This window comes from Pseudonaja textilis, chromosome 6 (assembly GCF_049901715.1).
Source record: "Pseudonaja textilis isolate UNSWEBS1 chromosome 6, rPseTex1.2, whole genome shotgun sequence".
Taxonomy (NCBI): Eukaryota; Metazoa; Chordata; class Lepidosauria; order Squamata; family Elapidae; genus Pseudonaja; species Pseudonaja textilis.
The window spans coordinates 35,660,896-35,683,964 of NC_141995.1; the positions used below are offsets into that span (position 1 = coordinate 35,660,896).

Sequence of the window (23,069 nt, forward strand, 5' to 3'; positions counted from 1 at the left end):
TTCTTCATCTTTTCAGGCACACTTCTATCTGGCACTGTAATTGAATTAAGAATTTATTATGAGCTCTGTAATATCTACAACTCAGTCAATCTTAATCTACATGTTGAAGAATTCATTTTACATATGGCAGCACCACCTACACAAAATTTCCTAATCACATGTCTTCTCAATGTCCATGTTGGCCTGCTGGCTATACTATGGGAGCTAAAGTCCAACAGTAAATGGAAAGCAAAAGCTGAGATTTTTCCATTTAAAAATGAAACATATAAGTACTTCAAGTAGCCAAAACAGCAGTTAAATTACAGGGTTGCCAAAATGTAAGTTTCCTCCTAAGCACTCAAGTCAAAACTATTTTTTTAATTTAAGTCTTTGGTAATATCAGAATTACAGTGGTTACCTTACCAAAAGCCAAATTTTCTTCATTTTCCTCATTCCAACTGCTAGCACACCTGCTAATATTTTCAGGCTTCTTGCCCAATAACTGGAATATCTGGTCTTGATCATCTCCACCAACAGAAATCAAATTGGCAGGAATGTTCTGGGTCTTTATTGTTGTTTGAAACATTTTAATATTAGTCAGATTCTGGCTCATATCCTTCATCAATGTGACCAAATCAGCTTGCATATTTAATCGTATTTCCATTTCCATCCATGCTTTCTTAATCTCTTCAAGTGCACATTTCATTTCCAACTGACCAGATCTGATTTCTTCTTTAATTGACTGCTGTATTTCCTGTAAATCAAAAGTTGTCACCATTCCTCTTCTAGACTCTATCATGGTGTTAAATTCCTTTTGTTCAGCTTTATATAATTCCTGATTTGTTTCAGTTCCTCTAAAGGTCACAGCTAAGTCATCCATCACTATGAAAGCATATTTTAGATCCTGTCTTCCAAATCTTGTACGTAGAATATAGTATTATTCTTGAAGAAGGAATAATTACTTATTGAAACGTTGTTATTCAGACACATACCTATGGAACTTTTCCAATATACGAATACAGAGACACTGGGTGGAAGAAGCAATCTTCTCAGTTCCTGAAGTTCAACTTAACTGCAAGTCTTGGCAAGAAAATGCCACTGTAATAAATGGATGCCTAAAATAGCCACACCCAAGCCAATCAAATCCTTTATTTCAGATCTGAAGGATGTCCCTCAAAAATTAATGTCAGTCATAATGCTACTGTATGCAAGGATAATATATGTGGGTGTTGTCTTACATAGTACATGTCAGCTCTCCTAGGTAAACCAGATAGGAAACAGAACTAATTCTATTTTATTGTAAGGTTTCATTAATAGATTTTTGCAAGTCTGAAAATATAAAACTCCTCACCTCAACTTTTAATTATTTGATCCATTAGGGCGGCTCCTTTCTAAGTTACTTTCTCAGACCATGATTCCACTGAAGACTACTGCCTCTCTTGTATGATAATTTCCTAGACAACATCTTTATCTGCATTCTCCAAGGCCATTTTCACACTGCATTACAGAAAGGCACATTCTTTTAGCAATACAAGAGAACTGGACATTCCATAAAGAAAATCCTTTCCACATTTTGAAAAACTATCTGTAAATGTTTTATATGACTCCTTAATTTTCTCCTTCATTTGAATATATATTTAAATATATCTTTACATCAGCTACATTATTTCATTGTTTTTGTTTTACAAGTTGTTCTCAATTTATGATCACCATTGAGCTCAACTTTCAACCCTTCTGTTGCTCAGTGGGACATTCGTTAAGCGAGTTTTGTCCACTTTATGACCTTTCTTGCCACAATTGTTAAGTGAATCACTGCAGTTGCTAAATTGTTAACACAGTTATTAAGCAAATCTAGTTCTCCCATGGACTTTGATTTTCAGAAGGTTAAAAGGGGATCATGTGATCCTAGGACACTGCAACTATCATAAATATGCGTTGCCAAGCAACTGAATTTTGATCACATGACCATAAGGTGCTGCAATGGTAGTAAGTGTGAAAAACTGTCATAAACCACATTGTTTTCAATGCTGTTGTAACTTTCAATGTTCACAAAATGAACTCTTATAAATTGAGGACTATCTGTATAATCAGGGCTGGCATTTCATTTAATTTCATCTCAACCTCAGACTAGCAGGCAAAAATGAGCAAAGTAAACCTGTGCAGCTGTATCAGAAACTACATACTACTAAAACTCTCTTGTCTGTTTGTAATCCTCAGTCTGATGATAATGGTACAAAAGAGAGAAGAAAGTTTTGATCAATTAACCTCAAATGGGCTATTTTTTTAAAAAAATCTGGGACCCATTACTGCACAGGATTGAAATTTGGCAAAGTTGTGGCTGCTTCAGGATTGCCTTCCTGCTGTGATCACATGATAATAATTCCCAATGATAACTGCCAGCTTTACGGAAGGAAAGTAAAGCTGGCAGGAATTAGGAAGTTGCTCCTGCTCTCACTGTTGTTTTGCCTATTTGCAGTCATTCGATTTCTCTGTTCGGGTAAGGAAATATCTCTGAAACAATAGCCCAATGGGTCATGGGTTGTCTACTATAATATTAAACACATTTACAAGTTTGTGTTAGGATTTGCAAGAAGATTAGGTTGTTTCTTTATGAACTAGCTTGGAAAGGAATAAATGATACATTACACACAGTCTGTAAAATTGCTTCATGGTCTACAAGAGTATTTATTCAGGAAAGGAAAGAGCAGGCACAAAGTTCTGGATATACTTTAGGGAGCCTAAATGAGCTTATGATAATAAAAAATACTCACTTCAAACATGTCAGGTATCAGAAACATATTGGAAGCATGATTATAACAGCCTCTCTATAATGCAATATTTTTAAATCTCCAAATAAAAAATGTTATAAATAAGCATCATTATGCAATGTTTTTCACTCACCATCTACCATTCCACAATAATAATAATAATTATAAAAAGCTATCAACCTCCATCTTCTGATAATTTCTCAAATACCAGTCCAAGAATGTTTTTGACTAGATGGATAAAAAAACATCGGGAAAGCAGATTTTTTTTAAATAGCAGATTAAGTGAAAGAATAACTTTGAGTGGAGAAAAGAATCTGAAATTGGAGAAGCTGGCAGTCTGCTCACTTATTTTCCATGTACAACATAATCCTAAAATATTATTTATCTCAGCTGATTCAGGAAGAATTTGTTCATAACAAACAGGATGTAGCCAAGGTGTGCACAATAATTACCATTAAGTTTAAAATATGTGTGGGAGTTTTACATAAAGGCCGTTGGTAGGCATGTTAAACAAAGACAAGGTTTTTCTTAAATTATTTCATTTACAATGTTCAAACAGCATCTTAACTATTACAAGTAAAAATAACTTTTAAAATGAGCCTTATAATTACAATTAGAAATTAATTTTCTTTTTATACTGTTCTATATTTTATAAACACTAAAATACAAGGCTTAGGAAGATTTAACACTCATTTAATTAAGAATGCATTTAGATAGCTTTGGGTCTTGGATTAAATATCAGATGGTTTAATAAGTGGAACTAATGAACTGAGAAACCTGCTTTTAAATTTCAAACCATCACAACAAAAAATAAACACATCTGCTACAGTTAGCCTTATAAAATATAGATACAAAATCGAATAAACTGTTTTAAAAGATAATTAGAATATAATGCATGAAATACAATGGAAGCATTTGAACTGTGAAGTAGATCAATATAAAACAAAGGAAGGAATCATATAAAAGCAGTATTATATATTGCATGAAATTGCTCCAGAATTAATTGCACCATGCATGCTTCGTGGGGGATCCTACCCAGTGATCACCCTCACTGTATTATTTTAGGGCAGAGTTCCCCAACCTTTCCGGCTTTGCAGGTTGGTGGTGGTGGGGGAGTGGGGGAGGGGATGGTTCTGCACAAGTTGGCAAGCATGTGTGCCCAGCTCCATTTGCAGGAGGGGCATGATACATAAGCCTGCCACTCATGCAAATGGAGCACACATGCATACGCTTGTCCACTGCTCGCACAAGTGGGAATGTGCATGTGCGTATGTTCACCTGCCATTTCCATGGCTCAGTTGCAATCATCCCACTAGTGGGATTATTAGATTGGAAAATGATAAAGATAATTAATAGTCAGAAGAAATTTAAAGTGCTTGCTCATGTTTCTGCTTCAATATATTTTAAACAAATGTCAATCAGAATAATACATTTGGGTTTTCTTTTCTCTTTTCTTTTTCAAATTTTTCATTTGTTTTATTTATATAACATGTAAAAATTCAATTTCAAACAGTATGTTGTCTGGGTAGAATTATTTTTAGGAAATCAAAATTAAAATGTTTACAATAATATTCATTACATTCAGTAATAATAATAATAATAATAATAATAATAATAATAATAATAATAATAATAATATTTTACTTGTCTACGTTAATAAATCTCTTTTATAACATTAGTCCTTTTTGTATCCCCATATTTCTAACTTCTGTTTTTGTTATGTCCCCTCTTGGAAATTCAAACGAACAAACGGAAAGCAGACATTTCACAATCAAATCAAACTAAAGGGAGTAACGTCCTCATTCAAAACTGCAGGCAAAACTGTTAGGACTTCCTTTTGAAATTCAAACAGTCATTTTGTTCCTGGCGAAAGGCACTAGCTCAGCTGTGTCCTTTTATACCCATTAAGGCAACGTGCTAATTAACTGGCTTGCCCATCAGATTAACGTTTCCTGGTTCTGACGTCAATCCACGATCTAACAGTCATCAGATTCAAAGTTCCTAACAGGATTGGCCCTTCCAATCACAACATGTTTTTATTATCTAACTATTGGTAAAATAAGTCCAATGTCAAGAAATATTCAGTTCCTTTCTTTTCTTTCATTGTAAGCATTAATCTGCCCATTTCTGCACATTCTAATATTTTTAAAATTACACTCTCATCTGTTGGGATCTCTTTGCTTTTTTATGTTGTGCAAATACAATCCTGGCTGCAATTAGTACATCTAAAATCAAATATATATTCCTTTTATCATATTTTTCTGGCAGGATGCCCAATAAAAATATTTCTGGTTTCAAATCTATATGCTGCTTTAACATTTTTTTTCCAACCAAGTATGTATTTCCGTCCACTTTTTGCTTTTGGGCATGTCCACCACACATGATAATATGAACCAGGTGTCTGATTACACTTCCAACATTTAGCAGACTTATCTTTAAACATTTTAGCTAGTCTTGTTGGTGAAAAATGCCATTTATTGAATATTTTATAGAAATTTTCTTTATATGCAGTTGACATAGTTAATTTACATTTTTATCCCATAATTTCTGCCGTTGATCCAGTTCTATTGTATATACAAAGTTTTTAGCTCAAGCTATCAGTATCTCCTTTACTTGCTCAATTTTCAATTTGATGCTTAATAAATAGCTGTATATTTTCTTGATTAATTTTTCATCCATCCCATTTAATATCTGGTCCAATTCTGTTAATTCTTTATTGAAACCTTACATTTTAGCATCTTTCTCATATTGAGATTGTATCTGCACTTGTGGCCACCATGGTATATCCATCCCTTGACTACTCAGTTCTTGCTTAGTTTTTAATTCCCCCTTTTTATTCAAAATATCTTTATATCTTATAATTTTTTTCCATATTAATAACATTAGGATGTATCAATGCTTCCATTGTGCAAAGCCAGACTGGTATTTTCAAATAATATTGTTCTTTAATTTTTACCCATACTGATAGTAACGCATTTTTAATATAATGTCTTTGAAAATAATGTATGTATGTATATTATTTTCCCCATACTATAAGAAAGCATGCCAACATAATTGAAGGTTTGTGGGGTTTGTTTTTTTTTCTAATACCATCTGGAACCTGAGGGCACAATTATCAGCTTACTTCATGTTACATCACACTTTTGACACTTGTATGCCTGCCACATTGTTTGTCCAATACAGTATAATAATAGAAGATAAACTGGCAATACTGACTCACAGAATTATCCCAGAATTTCCAAGGATGCCATCCTTTTATAAGCAAATGAAAGTCCCAATATCTCTGTTGCTTTGGCAAAAGGAATTCTGGGGTTTGCAAACATTTCTGGAAGATGTTTGGGAAGTCAGTTCCCAAACAAGGCTGGTTTATTCTATTTAAGCCTGATGAAGAATATTCTAACATAACCTCCTGTAGCCATAGTCAACTACCCTGCTTATTTTAATCATACTGACACTCAGAAAGCAGCAAGGAAACTTCTGTAGTTCTCAAAATGATAGTTTCATTATATTTATTTAGAAAATTTATATGGCCGCTTACTCACTTTCAGTGATTGTAGGCCACTTACAAAAAATAAAAACGTAATTCACACAGATTAAAAACAATGCCCCCTCCATCCCCTTTGTGACCACAAGCAGTCAACTAAGTCTATTTAACTGAGACACCAATTTTGGAGCGGCCAACTTTAGCTATAACCTGAGCATTTATCTCCTGGTTTAATATAGATACCACCCACATTTTAGAGAAATACAAAAATAATCATCTGTTTATATGCAGAACAATATAGCACATGACAACTGACTTTCATCAGTAATTGCAGAACATGACATATGTTTTAAAGTAGAGTTACAAAGGCTAGAAAGCTGTTTACCTAATGACCATATCTAATCAGTATTAATATTTTACCCTTTAATGCATTTCCTCCTCCAAGAAACTAAAATAAGCATTGTTTAAAAGTAGGTAACATGCAATGCAGCTCTATCTCCTACAGTTATGAACTGTAGTGCAGCTGAATAATTATCAGCTATTCACAAAAATATCATTTCTTTGCTTATCTCAACATTATAAAGGTAAAGGTTCCCTCACACATACGTGCAAGTTGTTTCCAGCTCATCTCCATTACAAAGCTGAAGAGCCAGTGCTGTCTGACGGCCAGCGCCGTCTCAACATTACAAGCCTATCTTAAACACATTTTATTATATTATCTTATTAATTTATTACATGGTTCTCTCTTTTATTAGTTTTGGTTTTTATATGAGGTTTTTATATTCTTGTAAGCCTCCTTGAGTCACCATGTGCGAATAAGCAGCAATATAAATTTCATCAATTTCATAAATAAATAAATACATTTCATAAATTTCATAAATAAATAAGTCAGTCAAGTCAGTCAGTCAGTAAGTCTAAATTCGGCTTAGGAAAAAAACCCGGTAGCCACAGTGATAATCTTAAGAGCTCTTCAGCAACTTACATGAGGTAAGAAGGTGGTACAGATATTAAGCACTAACAACAAATGTCAAAGAAGGAAAATTGGTATTAAATTGAAGGGTAATTCATTTGACAGGCCTGCCCCTTTCCCCTAAACTGGCTGATTTGTCAAGATGGAAATAAAGCTGCAAATATTTGGGGCCATCTGTAAGTGCCAGTCTTCTAAACCCAGAATAGCTCTCAACCATAACACTAAAACATCTCAGGTGACATGCCAAAGGCAAGGCTTTAAAAGGATATTGGACAGGTTTTAGATTGCAACCCTATACCTAATGAAGACATGTACTGAATTAATACTGTTCAATTGATAGAAGTGCATCATGGGATGTGGCTGCAAACCTCTTAATGGTGACAAAGAAGCTACAAGATGGCTATTGCTACACAGCACTCTCCACAGTTACCTCAGGCACAAAGGGGCTTTTATTTTATTTATTAAAAACATTTGTATAACTGTCCATCTAAACTCTGAGCAACTTCCAGTCAAGAATTAAAACAACCTAAAGGCTATTAAAATCATAAATGTTAAAAACAAATTTCGTTGACCTTCCTGACTGAAGTAAAGAAGATTAAAAGATTGATGGGACTTTGTAAATAGGCAGGTGCACCATCAGCAAAGAAGGAACACTTATTTAGCCTGGAGGGATGAGAAGTGGAACCTGAGCTGGTCTTGACTCTCTCAATCTGGATTCCTTTCTGCCTTCCTTTGGGGAAAATTGCAAATGCAAACTCCAACTTGACAGTATTTTTTTTTAAAAAAATACAATACTGGTAGTCCTCAACTTACAACCTTTTATTCTAGAATCGTTCAAAATTACAATGGCACGGAAAAAAATTACTTAGGACCATTTTTTCACACTTACAACCATTGCAGCATCCCTGATAAACATTCGCATGCTTGGCAACTTCATATTTATGATAGTAGCAGTGTCCTGAGGTCATGTGATTACCTTTTGTGACCTTCTGACAAGCAAAGTCAATGTGGGAAGCCAGATTCACATAACAAAAGTTACCAACTTAACAACTACAGTGATTCACTTAACAACTGTGACAAAAAAGGTTATAAAAACTTAGTTAACAATTGTCTCACATAGTAACAGAAATTTTGGGCTCAACTGGGGTTGTAAGTTGAAGACTACCTGTATATTGACTAAAAGAACACTTTTCTGTTTGCTGTCTGCATAAATTTATTTTGTTTATGCAGAAAGGATAGAAATTAACACAAAAAAAGATGGGTGAGTGGGATGCTGAAATGGGGACCCAATTATTGTCTGTTACTTCAGAAATCACTATGGTTTTAATCCAGCCATAAATTACTTATATAACATGACAGGACTCCCACATAGACATGAAGTAGCAATGTCTTCCTACTGTACTTATCTGAACTTTAGAATATGCTTTTCCTCATGACAATAGTCAATGTTCAAGTGTATAGCTACTGAACTATGAAACCGAGATAGCCTTTCTTAAGCCATTTTTTTATTCTTGCCAAAATATAAGGAATATGATATAGTACAATGCTCGAAGCTGTATTCCTTTTCCTTTAAAATCAAGGAATGTCAGTTGTTTGTTGATTACACTGATTTCCCACTTTTCCTTCAGGTGCTTAAAAATACAAGGACTTCCCTTCACTTTTACCCTCAGAACAATAAATCTGTGAGGGAATTGACCCAAAATCACCTAGTCAATTTCCGGGACTCAGACTGAAGTTCAACTTGATTCCAACAACCTAACTCATATAGTAACTATATTGACTCTTGATATCAAGCTCAGAAGGACGGTACAAAACATATTCATATTAAATATAGAAGTAAGCAAATTCGTATCCTGGAGCTATGTCAAGTTATTTAAAGGCAAGTTATTTCTAACTGTGTAGGAGGTTTTCACCTTGGATCAGCAACTGTGACCAAATGTTTCCATAAAAATAAACTGCTCTTCTATCACAGGAAAGATACCCAGTTGTGGTTATTCAGTTCAACCTTGCAACTGGCATGTCAGTTTCATCAAACTGTGAATATTTAAAACCAAAACTGTTTTGAATGAAAACTAGCTGTTCTGATCTCAAAGTGTTCTGACTTAGAAAGAGGATTAATTCACAGCCAACTTGCTCCCAGCTAGATGGCCCTACTGAGAGTTTGCAACATTTCTGGTAGCACCAGAATAGCGCTGAAATGCATCCAGAAATGGTGAAACAACCAATTTCAAGCTTAATGACATATTTCAGTTTTGGGGCTATCCATCACACAAAGATAATATACTCATATTTAGTCACTTAAAGATTAGCTATGTTCATCCCTAACTAGTTTATAAAATGTAAAGCTAGGGATATTAATATTTATTCATCTAAAAATCAGAATAGAAACTCTTCTAGCTCAAAAATCATAAAAATATATCTTAAGTTAATAAAAAATAGATCTCATTAATTATGTTCTAATGAAAACTTCATACAAATACACAGCTTTAAATTAATTCTAGTTACATTTTAGAACTTCTCTAGTTCTATCTTTAGTTAGCCTGATACCCTAAATAAGCTTGTTTACAAACCACAGACTTACTCTAGATTTAGAACAGCAAACATGAAGTGAAATTTAGTACCCAAATACTTGAAAGACTCCACTGTATAGTCAACTAAAGTAGTTTTATTTTGGTATCAAAGAATGATAAACTGGTACAGGTAGTCCTCAACTTACAACAATAGTGACCATTCGAAGTTACAACGGCACTGAAAAAAGTAACTTATGACGATTTTTCACACTTAAGACCGCTACAGCATCTCCATAGTCACATAATCAAAATCTGGATGCTTGGCAATTGGTTCATATGACACCTGCAGTGTCTCATGGTTTCCTTTTGCAACCTTCTGACAAGTAGAGTCAATAGAGAAGACAGGTTCAATTAACAACCCTATTGCTAACTTAACAACTGCAGTGATTCACTTAAGAACTGTGGCACGAAAGGTTGCAAAATGGGGCGAAATTCATTTAACAACCCTCTTGCTTATCAATGCAAATTTTTTTCTCAATTGTGCTCGTAACTCAAGGAGTAAGCTGTAATGATAATTTTGATTGAAAGTGATAATTTTACACAACACTCCATAACAGTATCTGATTTGACTAAACTAGTTTTTTTTTTTCAAACAGAGAAACTTTTAACGTGTGGATTTCAACTCCCAGATTTCCTGGGAGTTGGTGAATTCTGGGACTTGAAGTTCACACATCTTAAAGTCCACACATCTTAAAGCAAGTCTTAAAAACATTGCACAAAACATTTTTTAAATTTCTAACCTGATTATAATATTTCCTCAGAAGCCCAGCTGATGGAAAATGTGTAACCTCAATTAGAAGCTTCATACTTGCTGCTTCTATTCTATGATTGTTTCCTGTTCAGTAAGGTAGCACCATTGTCAATAGCATCAGTGATGCCTTTAAATAACTAGATAGCCCAGATTACTATTACCACATTCCTTCTTCTCTCATGTTGGAAGGAATGACCCTTCAAAAGCACTATTAGGCAGAAAAAGTAAAGGTACACATTATTGATCAATTATGTTTTGATGGCTTATAACAGTCTCTGATTCATTTCTATGGGCAACATCTCTTTATTAAACATGACTGTAAACTGTAATTCAGCATCTTATAACCAAACTCATAATGCAGCTCCATGAGTATTTATGCCATGATGGTATCTGTGCGGGAACAGAAGACTTATTTTTATACAAGCCAGGAACAAATATTTAGACAAGGATTGTAAAGAATGGTCAGATTTTCTTTCTCTCTCTCTCTCTCTCTCCCTCCCTCCCTCTCTCTCTACCCCTTCTTCTCCTCATAAATCCATTAATGAATCTAGGTTTACTAGGTGCCAACTCCTTGGGCAATAGCTCTTACCAGCCAAGTATTTTACTTGCAAGGAAGGCTATTTAACAAATAGTAATATGGTCAATGAGGTGAATAATCTCATTGTTTTGTAACTTCTTCATACCATACTAAACTCTATTTAGTCTGCATATTAAAGACATACATATTCACAGTTATTGCAGCATGCTATCCTCTGTGGATTCATTTCTAGGGACCATGGATAAGCCTATTTTGTTAAAAAATGTTGCAAGCACATTTTGAAGAATCACTTTGGATTCTGAAAGATATTCAAGTCATATCAGCAGAGGTCAAACTATAGTCAATATTTATATGATTATACGCATAGCAGCCTTGACACATGCAGTTATTTAAATCAAGCTACTGAGATAATTGCAAACTGTATACAGTGTATATTTTTACATCTGTATTCTTTCTGTTCTTTCAGTTTTCTGAATTTTTCCAGCACTACCATTGAGAGATTATTAAGCAGAAAGTGTACAAAGCTACCTAAACAACAAATTTTGGTGTTTCACATGCAGTCGATGATTGATTAGACAATTTATTTCCTAGGAAACTGTCAAAACTATAACAATTAAGCTTTATTGTGTTTAGAATGGCTATTGTGCTAAGCTGCTGAAGGGGAATACAAATAGTTCTTTTCTGCATGTCCACGAACACAGAAAAAAGATTAGAATAGCCATGGGCACTGCCGTGCTAACCTGAATATGAAAAATACTCAAAACGCTCTGATGTTAGAAGAGATTACTGTACTAGGTGCTACAGCCAGGCTGAAAAGGAATTGCCCGCAGAATGTGGGGACAGAAATGAGAAGCTTAGCCAGAATTTCATGCTTGAGAATAGACATGGGTAAAACAATAATAGAAGGCTTTGAATAATTTATATAATTTGCTGTAGACTATTTTAAAATCTGTATGCAAAAATCTCCCTTTTTTCTTTCTAATCACTAATCAAATGAAGAAAAGTGTTGAACAAAATAGATCTGTCCATTTTAGAAGAATAATGTCCATTTTCATTCATTGCAACTGCTAAATTTGTATTGCATAGTGATGTGCCCTAGAATTGAGATTCCTAATATACAATAATTTCTTCTCCAAATTCATGCACAGACTTTCAGAATTCCATGTACCATCATACTAAGAGATTAAGAAAGATATAGAATTGAAATTCAAAACTCTTAACAGCTATAGACATCTCTTAAGTGACCATGGGAAGCACTGCATGTCATTGATGTACAAAAATTCACCTTAAAATAATGTTTTTTAAAATTTCTAAGATTACACGTGTCATACTTCACACACAACCCCTACAGCTAACCACATATACACAGTCACACACATTATATTCAGCTAATGAAAAATAGATTAATTGCTGGATTTTCTAAGGATGAATATTGTGAGAAAGAAATGCACACTGAACAATTCATAGTTGCTATTAACAGCCACAGAAGTCAACAAGATGTCCCCCAGGCATACAGGAAAATATACTAACCTGCATGAATAACAACTGTGCTTCTCCTGTATCCAGACGGAAGCCGAAAATTTCGGAGTAAACCTTTTGCAGTTAATCGAACGTGCATGTTGGATAAGGAGAATTTTGGGGACCATAACATGTCTTTAGAGGAATTGGAAGAAAAACAACCAGGAAACATTCTCCATACACTGTCACATACTATTTTTATAACTCAGCTTTGAAAGCATGGAGTAGCTGGCCTGATAAACAATCTCACAACATATCAAAGCCTCTCTTTGTTTCTCCACTGAGATTCCACAAACAGGTGAACAATTAAAAATCCAGGAAGGAAAATACTACATCCACAAGGTAAAGCCTGCTGCCAGCTTCGTTGCCTACCAGCAAGAGGCTTTAAAACAAAGCTCACCCTGAGAATAAAACTGCTCTGTGATTTAGAAGCAGCTCTGAATTACATCACACTGCTCAGGTTTAATCAAATGTGTGGTACAGTGGCAACAGAAAGCGGGAGGAGGAGAAAAAAGTGGGTGGTCTCCCAAGCTGAATACATCAGCCAATAATGTCACAGATCATGTCATTCAGTTTTCAGGACCACTAGAGGAGAGGATTTAACGTTCCTCAAGATGGATTAACACATTCCTTATATTAACAGTTCTTAGTAAATCAAATTCTATGTTCATTATCCTGAAAGCTATTTGACCCAACAAGAATAGACAACAACATTTTGGCTCCTTTTGATCAAACACAAGTAGATTTGTTGTTTGTGGCTGTATCAATATTCTCTGTTGATTATAAAAATACTAAAGAGAGTTCTTTGCCTTTAGGGTTAGGCTAATTTTGCATATTTGTTTTAATTTAGTGCTACTATTACGTGAGTAGTAATCCTTAATGTAGGATAAATGATTTAAGCTGTATCAGTTAGGAACTTCTTGTTTTAAATTGTCAGGTACATTTCAGATGGGGGGGGGGGACAATTAAGCCAACTTTGTATGCCAGGCAGGACCCACAAATTTTTGATTCACTGATTCTAATTTTCCAGATGGGAAAAGTTGTAACTGATATTTCAAAAATGCTGAATTGGTTATGAAAAAGTAGCAAAGTAGTTACCCAAAATACCTGAAATATTAAAAAATGTACTGAATTAATTTCAAGATATGCACAAACAGGCTTCCTTTAACACTGGTGTTCTCCATATGAAATACTGTATATCTCAAACCTATAAAACAACTGATTAGGGGTACAACCCCTGATGTTTTTCTGATTACTTGCTACATAACATCAGCAGAGAATTTAAAAAATAGTCTAAAATCTGGCAAGGCTTTAATAAGATCAATGATGTAAGAGGTGGGAAATTCTTCAAGCACATTCAGGAAAACATTCATGCCAACATGGGGCTGTTTTAATTAGTTCTTCATTCCTGCAGAGGTAGGTCACCCTAAATAGCACCAGCCAAAAGCTGAAGCAACAGCAACCTATTCATGACATGAGAATTACATAGAGTCCCTTGTTCGACTCAAGAGAGTATAAAATATTGCCTGTATAGGTCTGTATGTTGGAGGCTATGTATTAGTTAGTAGGATTATGTAACATGTTCAAAGCACATTAGTGCAAATGAATCGAACTGCTTCATGAAGCAGTAAGAAAACCACCTAGTTTGGAATGGATTTCTCAGACTGGGTTTACTTGTGTTCACACATGTACAGCTGCTTCACATACAGTTCTAGCAGAAATGCTCAGAAAGTCTTTGAAGCAGGTACTTTGAAAAAAACAATGATGGGTCCTGGTTGCCATAATCTACATGAAACCGTAAGCCAATTTGGGACCAGCAGTATAACATTGAAAAAAAGGTGGCCAACAAGAACACACATAAGACCAAACAAAACTGACAAAATTACATTACTACAAGAAGGGCAGCAAAGAAAACTATCACTCAGGTCAGAGCTGAATATTATTGGGAGTTATACAAACAACTGATATAGAGAAAGGCAAGAAAAACATCTAGCAAAAGCACACACCAAGGAAAGATAAGACATTGAGTATGTGTGAAAGAATCTCAGTATGAATATTGAAATCAACCAGGGCAAGAAATCTAAGCTGATGAATTGTCATGTCTGTATTCAGTCTATCAAGTTCAAGAAGAAAATGCTTTAGGTAGTAAAGTAGATGAGATGTCATTTTCATGACACTAGAATTATTTCTTTCTTTCATACCACTTTAGATCAAACAGTTTTATTTTCTTTCTGGTTTGCCATTACTTATTGAAATTATTGCCACTTTTCTTTATAGCATAGCTGAAGGGGAGAGGGCCAGGTTCTCTTTGTGTTTGTGAATTGTCTCTTTTGACCCCAATTTAAGGGAAAAAGGAAAACAATTCAGGGCCATCCAGGTCCACAACTATTTTCTTTAATACCTGCACAAATTCTGGATTTATAGGTTTGATTTTAACTCACATTTCAGAGTAAGCAGCCTTTTTTGTAACCATGGATATTAACACAAACTGAAACCATTACGGCACCATCTTTCCTTCTCTGCATTAAGTGTGTGACAAAATGAAGACTCTGTGGTTTTAACACTAGATTTTCCCCCTTTTCCTATTTCCATTTATTTTGTTTGTAATTGTGGCTAATGAAAAGTTCTGAGAACTTGAAAGCTTGTACCTTATTTGAGTAATTGAGAGCCCAATAAAACATTAACATAATTAATATTTATCACTTTCCCATCATTTCCCCATGTTTTGAGTAGTTTGCATTCTTGTGTTTTTTGCATGACACATTGTATAATAGTTGCATATTTGGGCCATGGCTAGCTTTACTATTAATATTTTAAATATCTTTTAAAACATCAAATCAAATAAGAAATATGTTCTATCTCCAGAAAACTAGAAATTCAAATAATAAACAAACAACAGAATAGTTCAATAGGACCTGTTTACTCTGTCTAATAATATTTTCTGTAGCACTCAGCCCTCACCCTCTGCAAGCCAGTGAAATACTTACATAACTCTTTCTAAGTTGTGGAGGACACTAATTCTAGTCTGATGTAACAGCCTTCCCATAGTAGTTCTGGAGGGCCAATCCCAAAAAAGCTCCATTTATGAGTTGAAAATGTGTCCCTGTAGACAAATGGCCACTGAAATCACAGGTCATGTCCTGTTATATTGTACCCTCTCTAAAGGATTCATAGACTCATAACTCCCCACAGGGTAAATTAGCTGGAAAATTAGCTAATATCTTTTATGTTCAGCTGTTATTGTTGGATTAGTTTGATACAATCTCCTATAGCTAAATTCGGCTATACTGTCTGTAAAATTAGGCAGACTTTGGCTACCCATTGATGATCTCACCACTAACTGTAATATACTATTAGATCTTGTTCTATTTATTTTAATGTTTTAATTTTTGATTCTAGTCTGTGACCTTAATAAAAGATTGACTGGATAAACATAATCAAATACATTCATGATTAAGACATCTATCGCATCATTTATTCTTGTCCTAATAAGGACTTATGTTCTGATTAGCCTCAATTGGTTAAGAGGAAGTAGTTTCTCCATAAAAAAGAAATATATTAGTATGTCTATCCTTTCAGGGACTCTGGTCTTGTCTACCAGTAAAGGGTTTATATGATGTACATCAGTGACATCTTGTCAGTTTTTAAATAAACCCTGACTTAATTTTCTGATTGGAATAAAACATAAGACAATGTATCCAGTCAATTTGACATCTGTGCTCGACCTGGGCATACTTTTGGGGGATCTGGAGTGTTCCTCTATCATTCTTCTAAAACTGTCAAGGGGAGGGCACTGAAATGGGCTGTGCTGAACTGAACTAAGAAAACACAGATAATCCACAGAAAAGAATATCTGGAAAATTCAGAAAGATAAAAAAAATCCTATAATATATTTTAATTGTATCCCATTTTTCTTATTTTTACAAATAATTCAAGGCAAGAAACATCCAACACACCTTCTTCCTCCTTTTCCTCACAACAGCAACTCTGTGAGGTGAGGTGGGCTGAGTGACTGGTAGCCCAAGTTCACTCAGCTGGCTTTCATGGCTAAAGTGAGACTTGAACTCATGGTTTCCCACTTGCTAGCCTAGTGCCTTAACCAAACTGGCTTGACACTTTTAGCCTCATGATTTATTCCTCTCCCAATTGAAAACTGCTGGAAATGCAAAAAAAAAAAAAAAAGAGGGAACTTTCTTCCATATGTGGTGGTCTTGTATCGAGGTTCAAAAATATTGGCAGAAAATTAGAAATTGGTTGGAGGAAATGACAAGAGAACAGATCGAATTTAAACCAGAGTCCTTTCTATAAGGGATCTTTGATAAAGAACTACCAAAAAAAGTGAAATATATATTAATACATATTTTGACAGTGGCCAGACTGGCTTTTGCACAATGTTGGAAACAGCCTCATGTTCCATCAGAGGAGATGATTATTCAAAAAATTTCAAGTTGTGCAGAAATGGACAAATTAACCCTGGCATTAAAAGATAAAGACAGTTCAATATATTATGACAGCTGGAACTGTTGGTACAAATGGATAGATCAAAGATAGGTTTCACACTAAAAGGCAAAAGAAGATATGACAGAATCATAGTAGTGATATACAGATATATGTAAGGATTAATTGTGTATATGGTATAAAATAAGGATTAAAAAGGAGGTCTCACAAACTGTTGAAGATGAAAATGTTTTTAACTGTTTTCTATCTATTTCTTTCTATTTTTTTTCTATTTCTTGTCTTCTTTTTCTCTTTTGCATTTATGTATGTGTTGTTGGTCTATTTTAATTGTAAAATCAATAAAGTATATTTTTTTAAAAAAAGAAAACATTGATTTCACTGGGTCTAATCTTCAAGAAACTGAAACTGAAGTTGTAATAACTACTTTGCAGTTTTTCTCAATATAATCAAATTATGAGGCACTGAAATTTTGTCAGGTATATATGATACCAAACTTACTTTACCAATAGTTGTTATAATGGTTTTGCGACTTTTAAAAAATATTTGGAAGAAGTGCTTCAATACAAGCAGTTATGATTTGAATTAATGAACAAAATCATTAAAGCACTCTTAAAATAGCTATACTATTATTTTAGGCTAGCACTGAAACTTCAAAAAATGTGGGAGCTTTAATAAAGAGCATTAATGTTGTCCAGAACTTTTGCCAGGCGTAAAGCACTTCTCAAAGAGCACATAGCCATTGTTATTCTTATTACTGTTATTATCACTGCTTTATTAAATTTAATTTTTTTAAAAAAAAATAAGGGTAATGGGTTTAACCTCTGCATACAACTGCTCACTTCAAATACTAGTGAATTGTTTTTTTGACTTATCTTGTTTATAAGTTTAGCTGGGAGAGAAAAATACATTAAAACAGCAAATGGATTTTCATTCCAAGGAAAGATTTAATTCTCACTAGACTATTATTTAATTGTTGATTACATTGCTTTATTAGAAAACCACAGAATCAACAATATATTTATTAAATCAGGACAAAATTAAATGTGATGATGATGGTGATAGCTTTAAATGTAAGCATGAACTAATCATATATGAAGCTGATGAGATAGGTGGGAACAAGAAGGATGTTGGATAGTTATTTTGTCCTCAAAATGGATCCCACCACTAATTTTTATTTTATTTACAGCTAAATTCTAGTTTGCAGAATAAAATCAATATAGACTATGGGTGTCAAACTTGTGGCGTCACATTGCTGTCATGTGATGTTTCACGATGTTTTTCCCATTCACGGAGCTGGGTTGGGCATGGCCTCTGTGTGATGCGTCTGGACCACATGCCGCCAGTTTGACACCCCTGATACAGACAAAAACATTCAAGGTTCTCTAACAAATCCAAGTGGCCCAAGTAATCCATAAACATTTGATCAAGAAGTGGAAAAGAGATATGCAGCTTCATCAGCATAGGTACACAAACTCTAAATGTGAGACCTGTATATTTAAGCATCAAATTATTATACCCTCAAAGTATTCACCATCTTAAGCTGTGTACTTACATAAACGTAACATTTCAAAAACACCTATATATACATTACATGGCTGGAATATTTTGTGATGGCATAAAACATTTAGGAGGGAATAAGGAGGGAAAGCTTAAACTACTCACCAGAGCTGAAGACGGACAATAAAAGCCTTGATCCATTTTGTGCTGAAGGTCCTAGAAAAGATAAAATTCTAATTTGGCATGTAACTCACCAACAAAATGAACATATTACAAGAGGTTTCTATGGATCATATTAGACTTTACCTGCAAAAACATTTAAATATGTTTGGCTATTAATCTTGAAATCAATATATTTGTCTCAGTATCAGCTCCTGAATATTAACAGATCAAAAGGAGAAGGTTTTATTCAACTTATTAAAAGTTCTGCTTTTAATAAAGGACAGAAACCACTCCTAGAGTATTTGTGAAAAGATAATCAGGAGGGATTTGGGTGCTTTTCCAATCAAAGCCTGCTACTCTAGGTCTTTCTAAATGCATTGACTGTTGTGGCTCATGACCCATCACTAAAGTTGTACAGAGATGGAATTAATTTTTTGTTCTCCCAAGCAGCTTCACCTTTTTAAATAAAAGTGGAAAGAAATTTTTGGGAAGACAAAAAATATATTTTTTCTTATCTTTAGAGCAGGATTTTTCAAAGTTAATTCTGTCAATCCTGCGTTCTATGAGAAATTGTAATTCTACCAAGGGACACAGTGTAAGGTGAAAAGGGCCAACAATTTTCTATAACTCAAATTTTGCCTCTTAATTAGGTCTTCTGGGGAGATAAGGAAATCTGTCTGTCTCTCATCTGAAAAAGTTTGAAATCCTCTGATCTGGAGATTGGGTTTTATTTGTTTAAAAATTAAATTTTCCATTAAAATCTTTCCTATATACAAGATTGCATTGTCATCTTCTTGTTTTCAAGATCCAAAGTTTACTGTGTTTTGCATTTTATATTTCTAGGCAAAAAGATCCAAAAATTTATCTTTCCTAAGGGTAGCCTGAATAGAGAACACTTTGCTGGAAGGGTTAGGAATTCCCCAGATAGATTTAATCTAATTATAGCAGCCTATCATTAATTATTGATTCCTGGAAAACCCTTAGGAAAAGAAGTCTGCCAGTAAGATATATTGCCTACTTTCATTTGAGACAAGGAATGTGTGGAACCTTCTCAATTAAATATTTCCATATGATCTTTGAGAAATGAATATGCAATTATAGCTGAGATCAGAGTTCCAAAGTTGGTAAAATTGCCAGATTTACTATTTGTCTTTCCTTCAGGAAAGGACATAATAGAATGTATATTGTTTGTAAACTGCCCAGAGTCACTTAGAAAATTGGACAGTGTAGAAATTTGATAAATTAATACATAAGAATAAATAACATGTATTTCTCTCACCTTCCATTTTTCTCTAGCAACCTGCCTGTGAAATAGGTTGGACAGACTGACTCTAAATTATTCAGTAAGTATTTATGGCTGAAGGTTGACTTCATTTTACTTTCTCCAATGCTGGTATAGCATCTTAATGGATTTTGCAACTCATTTACTGAGTAAATGAGAATTTTGCCCAGACCATGAAAAAAAAAGTGATAGAATCTTTCTATCAGTGAAATATTCAAAACCTAGTTTAATCACATTCACCCAACTTAGCTCTTGTAAACTGAGTGAATGCCATACCAATTAATTAATAGTGATAGAAAAGGAGGCATAAAATATGTAGATTTTCATCTTAATTATATCGATACAACACAAGAATGAAATGATTATTTTACCTAATCGTTGACTCCCTCTTAGATCATTTGTTTTTTTCCCTGGAAGAATAGGTCCAGCAGACTTGGGAACACATTGGTTCACTAAGGCTAATTTACCTTTTGCTCCTTAAGAAAAAAAAATCCATAAAATAATTATGTTAGTATACAGTAAACCTCAAAACTATGGACAAACACCAGCTTCTTTTTAAAGTTAACAGAAACATGCTACATATTCAGCTTTCAAAGTGGCTATGCTAGGTGGGAGTGATTGGTTCTATATCCAACACACCTGGAAGGCACCAGACTGATGAAGGCTTTTCAACTCTTTTTAAGGAAAACCCAGAAGCTGCTTTGCAGTTTATGCTCTTCTTTCAACCTACACATGTAAAATTGCTTTTTCAAAATCAATGATGGAAGGTGAACATAGGATAATTCCCATTGAATGATTCTATCATGTACTGGGTCCACTGAGAACAAACTTCCCCAACCTGTTATCTTCCAAATGGTTATCTAAGCTGTATTCTTCAAATCCTATGACTGCAGAATGAAGATTGGGAGAAGATTCAAATTAACAGCAGATCCTTCTCAGGACACTTCAACCTTCTAACAGAAAGCAAGCCAATGCTCCTTCTTTAAATAGAAACACTGGATGCAGTTTCTGATCTTTCCTTTGCAGTTGATTTCTGCATCAAGATATGGAGAAATTATGGATTCTGTAGTTCTATTCTCCTGCTCAATCTACATGGACCAATGTCATCCACACAGGATCAAGTCTCTTTTTTTATACTGGTAAATTTGTAGCTAATCATATTTATATTTAATTTATATATTTATATTTAATTTATATTTAAGGTTCCAATCTACATAAAGCAGTCAAGTTACTAAACTACCATAGTAAGAGTATCTGTAACAGATGATTAACCAAGGAGATAAAGAAAAAGGGAAGAGATTTCATAGAATTAAAAAGAAAACCCATCTCAAATAGGAAGTTATCTTCAGGGAGCTTTTTTAGTTGATCTCAAACTGTTTTCAGGTTATCAAGATAACCAATGCCTGGATAAGAAAAATCATTACAATCCACTTTTTGGTTTAAGGATTGTAAGGCCTTTCTGTCCACTAATGCAATTTAATAGCTCTAAAGTGTTACTTCCAACTTAAAAAAAGATAAGCATTGTGACTGAAAATTAAAGGGTTGGTTTTCAATCAATATCTGCTTTCTAATAGAAACTTTTTTTATCAGGGTTGTGGACATGAAAACAACAGGAATCAACAATCTTCTGCCATCTTCCCAGTATGTTTCTCACTAATGGCCATTACTGTCAGCCAATCACTGCCTCATTGCTGAGATCAAATACCTTTTGGTGTACTTTTCAGTGAAAGGACTCGTGGCCTGGGCGCCGGCTTGAGAGAGATGGATCCGGCAGTACCATTCTGACATGCAGGTTTGGGAGTGCATTCTCCGTTCTTGATAATAGTAGCACTTGTAGCTATTGGGGGGGAAAATCCCATAAACTGCAAGTTATTAATGAACACATTTTGAGAATATTCAGAATATTCTGTAGCAATTACACAGCTAAAGTATTTCTGCAGGTACCCTAGAAGATGTTATATATGACAACAAAGACTGCAAAAAAGACTTAGTGACCTTAAAAAGTAACAGACTTTACATCACAGGTTTTTTATGCATTAAAGTTCGTATCATCAGCTAAATGAAATGTTATCCTCAATCGGCATCTGAATAGGTGGATACTTTTTAAAAAGTAAATTGACACATTTGAAATCCACATTAAACTATACCCACAAGGAAGAAAGCCTTAGCATTAGAAGCACAATCTGAAGTGCCCTCAATATGATAACACACAGTTTTGCTGCTCCCTGCTATCTAAGTCCATGGAAGCACTTGATTCTGTTAATCATCCTAATGGTCAACAATGGGAAAGAGGGTGAACACACTGAAATTAAGCCCAAACTATACAAAGTAGAAAACTCAAACCCTGACAAAGTTGTCCATGCTTGTGGTTCTCTTAAAACAGCAGATAATCTCATCTGAGGGGGCTCCCTGACTGTCAGGAGCAAATGGTGGCAGCACTCTATGGATTTATCCTGAATTTGGGTGAAAGCAAGATGGTATATCAAGCAGAAGAATGTTGTAACTGGGTTATATTTGCTCTAAATCTGCACCATATACCAATTATTTTCCAGCATTGGTTTTTATTTAGAAGAGTTTGGGGCCTGGCTAACTCAACAAGAACCTCTGAACCATTTAACCAGTGAACCACTGCAGTCAGTAGGAGACCCTTCTTACAGATATTCTCACTTACTCATGTCTGTTGGTGGGACACATAGAAGAAACCAGGGGATACATTCCTTGGGAAATGTGCTTTTTCTCCCATCCTTCTACTTTTATGGAAAAAAAGTTAAAATTATTGTTTGAAGATAGGCCTTTTTTGTTTGTTTGAATTTGTTAGAATTTTATAAAAGCAGCTAAAATTGCTATTAACTGATTAATTGTACATTGGGCAGCAAGGCAAGATAAAAATCAATTCCAGTATTGCTTAAATCAGTGAGAAAAAACATTGTTCTTTCAAATAAAGCAATACTGTCTTGTTGCTTGTTACTAAGAGCAATAATAGTCCACCTTAGGCACGAAGCCAGCTTACTGATCTTGGGCCAGTCGCTCTAGGAAAGAGGCAATGGCAAACCACTTCTGAAAAACCTTGCCAAGAAAAATATAAGGATTAG

The 23,069-nt window shown here is 34.4% G+C and overlaps 1 protein-coding gene across 2 annotated transcripts in view; it reads right to left on the reverse strand.

Annotated features, from left to right (window-relative positions):
- The window catches only part of MTUS1 (microtubule associated scaffold protein 1), a 99,693-nt gene that overhangs the window by 34,847 nt on the left and 41,777 nt on the right, over positions 1-23,069 (reverse strand). For both annotated transcript variants that reach the window (XM_026697932.2, XM_026697933.2), the window contains 3 exons: positions 21,683-21,814; positions 20,349-20,453; positions 18,699-18,749 (listed from right to left, as the gene is read on the reverse strand). In XM_026697932.2, the coding sequence (XP_026553717.1) occupies positions 18,699-18,749; positions 20,349-20,453; positions 21,683-21,814 (288 nt within the window). The remainder of the gene's footprint in view (positions 1-18,698; positions 18,750-20,348; positions 20,454-21,682; positions 21,815-23,069) is intronic.